The 7,298-nt window shown below is 63.7% G+C and overlaps 3 protein-coding genes across 3 annotated transcripts in view; all 3 read right to left on the bottom strand.

Moving 5' to 3' along the window:
• LOC103200427 (double C2-like domain-containing protein gamma) overlaps positions 1-561 on the bottom strand; it is a 3,229-nt gene extending 2,668 nt beyond the window's left edge. Inside the window, exons 1-3 of the mRNA XM_042781509.1 lie at positions 321-561; positions 148-227; positions 4-75 (exon numbers count right to left, since the gene is read on the bottom strand). Coding sequence (XP_042637443.1) covers positions 4-75; positions 148-227; positions 321-561 — 393 coding nt within the window. The remainder of the gene's footprint in view (positions 1-3; positions 76-147; positions 228-320) is intronic.
• A 1,380-nt stretch (positions 562-1,941) lies between these two features.
• On the bottom strand, positions 1,942-4,311 carry NUDT8 (nudix hydrolase 8). The gene is made up of 4 exons (XM_007944937.1): positions 4,118-4,311; positions 3,320-3,452; positions 2,255-2,332; positions 1,942-2,169 (listed from the first exon to the last, which is right to left on the bottom strand). Exons 1-4 carry the CDS (start codon positions 4,309-4,311, stop codon positions 1,942-1,944), a joined length of 633 nt encoding a protein of 210 aa, XP_007943128.1.
• Positions 4,312-4,445: 134 nt separating this feature from the next.
• Positions 4,446-7,298, bottom strand: part of LOC103200425 (nucleoside diphosphate-linked moiety X motif 8-like) — a 4,475-nt gene continuing 1,622 nt past the window's right edge. Inside the window, exons 3-5 of the mRNA XM_007944936.1 lie at positions 6,957-7,024; positions 6,641-6,735; positions 4,446-4,495 (exon numbers count right to left, since the gene is read on the bottom strand). Coding sequence (XP_007943127.1) covers positions 4,446-4,495; positions 6,641-6,735; positions 6,957-7,024 — 213 coding nt within the window. The remainder of the gene's footprint in view (positions 4,496-6,640; positions 6,736-6,956; positions 7,025-7,298) is intronic.

The raw sequence follows: 7,298 nt of genomic DNA, 5'->3' as shown, positions 1-7,298 counted from the left end.
CACCTTGCTGGCGCCTGGCAGCAGATTGGCCTTGACGTAAGCGTCCACGGAGCCTGAGGCGGGTGGCTTGAGTCCCTGGGAACAGACAGTAGGTGTGGGCATGCCGGAGGGCAGGCCAGTGGCCCAGGGTCCCTGCGACATCCTCACCTTGGCACAGTGGGCTGTGCAGTGCAGGGCGCTGTTGTCCTGGTCAAAGATCAGTGTGAACTCGAGGGTGCCCGGGCCAGCTGAGGGCAGGTGGCAGGCAGGTTAGCCCCTCGGCTCGCCACTCCCACCCCCCACCACCACCCAGGGCTGTGCCCTTGCCCTGCCCCACTCACTGCTGTCGTCTGAGTCCCCCTCGGGCTCCAGGTCGGGCTGAGGTGCGGGGCGAACGGCGGGGGTGGCGGGGCGCGGGCCGGGGGCGCGCAGGGTGGGCTGGGCAAAGGGGTAGAAGTGCGGGAAGTAGTCGGAGATGAGGCGGATGGGCCGGATGGGGCCCGGGCTCACGTCGATGCCCATGTGCTCCTGCATGGAGACGCGCGGGGCCCGCCGCCGGCTCGCTGCCGCCGAGCCCGCCATGGGGGCGCGGACATGGGAGGCTCAGAGACGTTCCCGAGGGCCAGGGACCGGGGGAAGGGACCCGGCCGCTGGGACCAGACGACCGCGCATCGCCGGGGGCGCCGGCACCTGCAGAGAGAGCACAGGGTGACGGCCGCAGGGGCGGGGCACCAGGTGGGGGCGCTCCAGCCTGGGGCCCAGGGACTCCGGCGGCTCGCGGGTCAGGCCGGCGGGGCCACTCACCGCCCGAGAGCCGCCCGCAGCCGGCGCGGTTCGCGGCTGGATGCCGGGTGTGCGCTCGGTGCAAAGCGGTGACCCGTGTGAGCTGATGTGACCGACGGTCCCTCCCCAGGGGTCCGTCCCCCGATCACCCACCTTCCTTCAGCCTCGTTCGCTCAGCCCCAGTCACACGCTCCCCCCTCACACGTCCTGTACACGAGTTATTTTTACCCCCGTCATGTGGCCCTGGAGGCTGGAGGGCCAGGGGTGAGAAATGGGGCGTGGGGGACGACGGGAGGGGCGGTGTGGAGGAGGGGAAGGTATACAGGGATCGGAGGAGGTCTGGAGGGGGTCGTGGAGGAGGGCGGGGTGCGGGGAGGAGGGGGTCGTGGAGGAAGGGCGGGGTGCGGGGAGGAGGGGGCCGTGGAGGAGAGCCGGGGTGCAGGGAGGGGTCGTGGAGGAGGGGCGGGGTGCGGGGAGGAGGGGGTCGTGGAGGAGGGCGGGCTGTGGGGTGTGATGGAGTTTTCTATCATTTGTCATGGATGGTACTGCCCAGACCACCCTGTTCAAGACGGACCACCACCCCTCAACCCTCATGGAACTCTGGTTTATATAATTTGTTACCACGTTATTATCTGTGTAATGTACACTGTATAACTATACCTATACCTGGTCCAAGGTCTCCCCAGACTGTAAGCATCAGGACAAAGCAACATCTGGCTGCTTGCCTGCTGTGTCCCCAGCTCAGCACCCGGCACAAGGTGGGGGCTCAATGGATCAGAGCCGGTGGGCTGACTGACCCTGGGGCAGCTGGGAGTTTGGGTTCTGGAGCCAGACACCCGGTTCCAATCCCAGTGTGGGGTGACCCTGGGCAAGGTACGCATCCTCCTGGCTAGCCCAGGGCAGCACTGACCCTGCCTCGCAGGGCAACCGTGAGGGTGAGCCGAGAGCTGTGATGGCCAGTGCTGGGCACCCAGCACGCACTCAGTCAATGGCCCGACCGTGGTAAGTGTCACAGAGCGGAGGCTCCAGCCAAGAGGCCAGCTTAGTGGATTCCGCCCAGGGTCAGGGCCCCAGCACAGAAGGAACAAAAGAACAGAGGTGGAGACAGTTCTTTATTCCCTCTGGAGTGAAGCCAGCTGAGCTGGACAAAGGCAGGGGGCGCTGCTGGGAGCCAGGTCCTCAGTATCTGGGCACTTGAAAGCCGGCCAGGTGGGGCTGGTAGGTGCCTGGTGCCAGGACCTGCAGGGTGAACTCGGTGATGATAGCTGTGAGCCCCCATATGCGGTGTGGCCCATGCAGGAAGACAGGCAGTGTGTAGCGGTAGTGACCACGCTGGCAGAAGTGGGTGTAACCCTGATTCCGTGCCTGCAGCAGGTGGGCCACAGGTAGTGTAAACACCTCATCCACCTGTGGACAGGGGGCAGAGGGAGGGTGGACAGAGGACAGGCTGCCGCCACTGGGACGGCCCAGCCCCCAGCGTGCCCATGCTCACCTCATCCAGGTTGGGCCTGAGGCTCCGAGGATCCAGGGGGCCCACACTGGCAAGCACAGGTGCCACGGAGGTCTTTTGCTGAGGCAGGAGGAAGGCAGGCCATCAGAGGGAGGCGGGGGCCTTGGGCCTGGGGGAGAGGAGCCTGGAAGAAGGCCCATCTTGCTTCCAGAGGCCACAGCCCCACCCCTAAGCTTCCTCCAGCCATGCCGACTGACTCAGGCCCCCCAGGGCACTGGACCGGTCCAAGCCTCCTTTCCAGGCCTCTGGTCCTTTCTACGTGGATTCCTCCACTTAGAACAACCTGCCCTTACCCTTCATTATTCCAAAATCTCCTGCTGTCATTCAAGCCCCGACCCAGTCCGGGGCTGCACAGTGAGGCCTTCACACCAAGTTGAGCAGCTCACCCCTTCACCCACCACTGACCTGAGCCTCAGTATCTATTTCTGTCAAAAAACCAAATGCACTGCTGGCCAGTTAATTCCAACTCCTAGTGACCATTAGGACAGAGTAGAACTGCCCCCATGGGGTTTCCAAGGCTGTAATCTTTATAGAAGCAGACTGCCATATCTTTCTCCTGTAGACCTGCTGGTGGGTTCAAACTACTGACCTTTCAGTTAGTGCACAAGCACCTAACCAATGCACCACCAGGGCTCCTTCCTGAGCCAGCAAACAAACAAACAAAACAAACAAACTCACTGCCCTCGAGTTGGATCCGACTTACAGCGACCGCTCCTTGGGTTTCTGAGGCGGTATCACTACGGAAGTAGATTGCCCAATCTTCCTTCTGAGGAATGGCTGGTGGGTTTGAACCACCAGCCTTCTGGTTAGCAGTCAAGTGCCTTAGGCGCTACGCCACCAGAGCGCAGGAGGATAGAAATACCTGTCCCAAAAGCTGTCGTAGGTATGAAACAAGTGGATGCCAGGCAGGTGCTGGGCCGCTCTACCTGAGCTGGCATCCACGACCCCTCCCCCAGTCCCTGGAGTCCTGCCTCCCAGCCCAGAGCTTCATGGAACAGATGAGTGTATGGGCTCAGGCTGGCCGTGGCCTTGACCTGGAGGGCTCACCTGGTCGAACACGGGGTGCAGGATCCCCCACACATGGTGCTCAGGAACGGCCAGACCCAGCTCCTCCAGGGTCTCCCGCAGGGCAGTGTGCACCACATCCTGGTCATCAGGGTCACACTTGCCGCCTGGGAAACTGGGCCCGCACAGGGGGCTGGTCATCAGGTTGTTAGGGCCACAGAACGGTAGGGGTCTGGGATGCTGGTGGCGGTGGCAAAGGGCCCACCTTAAGGACACTCTGCCTCTGTCCTTGGCTTGCACTGAGGCCGTGGGCAGGTCACGTGATCTCTGGGGGCTCAGTTTACCTCCCTGAGGAAGGGGTGACTCACAGAGGCCCTCTCAGCCCTGGGCAGGGCTAAGGCCCTAGCAGATAGCGCAAGAAGGGCCTACAGTTCAGACACTCAAATGCTGCCTATGGTAGACCCAGAGGCGCTGACATTGACCCCACAGGGTGCCCCCAATTTCCAAGGGGGCGGGGAAGATGCAGGAGGCAGCAGCCTTGACGTGCCCTAAACCTCTCCACATTCGCCGGCAGGGGGCGGCGTCCCGCCTTTTAGAGAGACGAAAACGGCTCAGAGGCATTCCCAGCCGGAGTGGCAGAGGACAAACTGCGAGGGCGGGGCGCCAGGTTCGGGGCCGGAGTACGCAGGTCGCTAACTCCTCGCCGCAGCCCAGGAGCGCATGGGCGTTCACGGACCCTTTATGCAGAGGCGGACACGGAGGGGCGGAGAGCTTAAGTGCCTGCCGCCCCCAGGGCTCTGCCGCCTCCTACAGGGCAGGGAGGGAGTCCCGGCCGTGTACCTGACGTCGCCTTTGTGCCTCCCGGCCAGGCGACTGGACCGCAGCGTGTAGAGCAGTGCCGGGGCCCCGCGCACCAAGCACAGCGCCACGAGCACCGCGGCTCCCGCGGGCCGCGCACGGTACCGAGCCGTGGCCCGCGCCAGCAGCTGCCGGCAGCGCCGCTCGCCCTCCGCCGACAGGCAGTCGGGCACCATGTCCGGCCCGGCGTGGCCGGGACAACCAGCGCGCGGCCCCCAGAGAAGTTCGGTCTTCAGGCCCCGCCCTTCCTACCACGTGGTGCTCCGGAATGGGAGGGGGCGGTGCCTGCGCGGTGGGCGGAGCCTGCGCGCTAGCCGGGGCTGGACCCCAGACTCGCATTGAGATGCCGCCGGGCGGGACCTGGAAGGGAATCGAAGGCGGAGACATGGTTAAAGGCGGGGCCTAGAAAGGAGCCTCCAATCGAAATGAGGGGGCGGTCCCGGGAGGAGCGGGCGGGCTCGGAAAGGGATTGGTCCTATGGGACTGGGGAAGAGCCTGGGTGGGGCGGAGCCTGGGGAAGGGCGGGGCCTGAAGGGGAGGGGCCTGGGACGGGCGGAGCCTGGATGAGAGAGGCCTGAGAGGGAAGCGGCGGCGGTGGAGCTGGGGAGATCTGGGAAGTGTCGTCCAGGTCCTTGAACTGCTCGGCCGCGCAAGGCCCGGCGACCCGATCCAGCCCTTCCGACCGCAGGGTGCGGGAGTCTGGCTTTTGGGGCCCTCCCGGACCCCGCGTTCCCCTCCCCTACGTGTGTCCTTCCCTCCGCAAAGCTGTGCAGACTCGGCATCTGGGAGGCCTACGGGGGCCAAAGACGGGCCGGGAGCCGCGGGAGTCGCTCCCTCTCGGAGCCGCTGGGTGGCGCGCCAGCTCCCAGCCTGGTCCTTCAGCCCGGCTTCAGCCGCCAGGCCTTTGCTCAGCCTTTCTTTCCCAGGGCCTGGAGCTCTTCCCCTACGCCCCCTCACCGTTCCTTCTTCCTTAGGAGTCGGTTTAAATGGCACTATCTCTAGGAAGGGAGTTCTGTTGGCCTAGTGCATAAGGCACTTGACTGCTAACCAGAAGACTGTAGGTTCAAACCCACCAGCCACTCCTCAGAAGGAAGGTTGGGCAATCTACTTCCATAGTGTTACCTCCTTGGAAACCCAAGGAGGGGTTGCTAGGAGAAGGCAGCGAGTTTGATTTTGTTTGTTATGTATAGGACGCTCTCCTGCCTTAAGCCTTCATTGGACTCCAGATCACTCCGTGATGGTCAGTGCCTTTGGGGGTTCTACTTTGGACCTCGCTCCTCAGAGGCCAGACGACCCTTCTGCGTGCAGCAGCTACACACAGAGTGGCAGGGGGTGCCCCAGCTTTGCTAGAGCAGGCAGGTGCCACGCAGTTGGGTATCACCATCACCGCATGCTCCCCCACCACCCCGGATGTGGATGGCAGTGGCCAGAGGCTTGGGATGTCACAGGGCTGATGGGGTCTGGCCTGGGTCTGCGTGTCCCCGAGGCCCTCCCATCCCAACCCCTGAAGACAGAAGTGCTCTGACCACCCATGCCAAATGGTTTAATGTTGGGGGGCAGGGAGGGAAGGGAGCAAGATCTGGGGGGGTCAGTCCCAAAGAGGGAGGCGGTGGGAGTCTCTGTCCCTGGGATGGGAGGCAGGAGGCCTGGTTCCAAGCCTGGCATGACCCCAGCCTTGTGTGCCTCTGGGCAGGGAGCCTTGCTCTCTGGGCGTCCACAGAAAGGGTCTCTGCCAGGTAGGGCTGGAGGGAGCGGGGCACGGTCTGTCGCCCTCTCCAGGGGGGACTCTGTCCATGGGTCTTCATCACTGTGGCTCCTGGTGAGGCCCCAGGCACACAGAGGTGGGGGACAGGAGCCCCAGCCCTTCTGGGAGGGGCAGTCTCCCTTGATCCCTGTCAGCTTGGATCTTGGGGAGAGGATACGGTGCTGATCTGGCCCTCGGGACTCCGAGGGGGCTTGGAGCCCCAGGGTACAGGCTTTGGTAGATGGCCGGGGTGAGCACGGTCTCAGGGGGAGCCAGCAGCTGATGGTGGAGCCGAGCAGAGGTCCTTGAGGTGGAGGCTGGGGCTTTGTTGGGGTCTGAAGGAGGAGATGGTCTGAGTGGGCCCCAGACTTCCCCCCACACCTGCAGCCCTCATCCTGGGCTTGCCCTTTCCTGGTTCCCACTCCGCCCACCCCAGGAAGCTGCCTCGCAGCCTTTGCCGATGCTTTCCGTCTGTCCAAGCCCTTCCCAGTCCCCCCAGGCCCAGCTCCAGAACCACCTCCTTCAGGAAGCCCACCTGACACTCCCTGTCCTGTTCTCTCTGCTCCGGACCCCATATTGGCTTAGAACTCTCTGCCCTCCCCCACCCCGTGTCCACACAGGTGCCCAATGGCACTGTTCAGTGTGGGAAGCCCCTCCCTGGTGGCCTCGTGGCCTGTCTCCTTGTGTCTTCTCACCAAGCTGTGGTCCAACTGTGTCAGTGGCCTGGGGACTGGCTGGCTGGGACCGGGCTGAGGGCTTACCTTTCTCCTGCTCTGTGGGGCCCTTCAGCGGGCAGGAACTCAGGCTGCTTCGACTTTGGGCCGGGACACTGAGCAGGGGCCGTGGGGACACAAGCCTGAGATGGGGCAGGCAAGAGTGAGGTAGTTAAGGTGAAGAACCCAGGGTAGCCATCATGGGCAGAGTCAGGTGGTGGGACCCAGGAAGTCAGTGGGCACGGGACCAGAGTCAGGAGCCGAGGGTAGGCCCTGAGGGTGGCCCACCAGAGTCTTAGGAGAGCCCTGGGAGGGGCTGGGGCAGGGCTGTTGTTGGGCAGAGCCGGCCAGGGCTGGAAGGTACCAGGAATCCGGATCACTGTCTCTAAAGCCTTTGGCAAAAGGGTTGCTGGCAATTTTCAGCTGGGTGATCTGCAGAGAGAAGAGAGTTAGATTAGTGCAGGCATCCCCAAACCAGGGAGAGGCTGTGGGGTGCAGCCCAGCCACTCTATCCTCCCTAGACCCCCAATCAGAAGGCCCTAGGACCCAGGCCTTTTGGCCCAGGGACCCCGAGCCAGTGGCTGTGAAGGCAGGGAAATGAGTGGGGAGATGCCCACTGAGCCCCAGTGAAGGATAGGTGGGGTCTGCCTGTCTGTGGACCAAGAGCCTGGGGCCTCAGTCTCCACCCTCAGGAAACAGGCTGGTG

Source organism: Orycteropus afer, unplaced genomic scaffold (genome assembly GCF_000298275.1).
Source record: "Orycteropus afer afer isolate SDZICR_OR568_19922 unplaced genomic scaffold, OryAfe1.0 scaffold00130, whole genome shotgun sequence".
Lineage (NCBI taxonomy): Eukaryota > Metazoa > Chordata > Mammalia > Tubulidentata > Orycteropodidae > Orycteropus > Orycteropus afer.
This window is presented reverse-complemented; position numbering and strand designations above follow the sequence as displayed.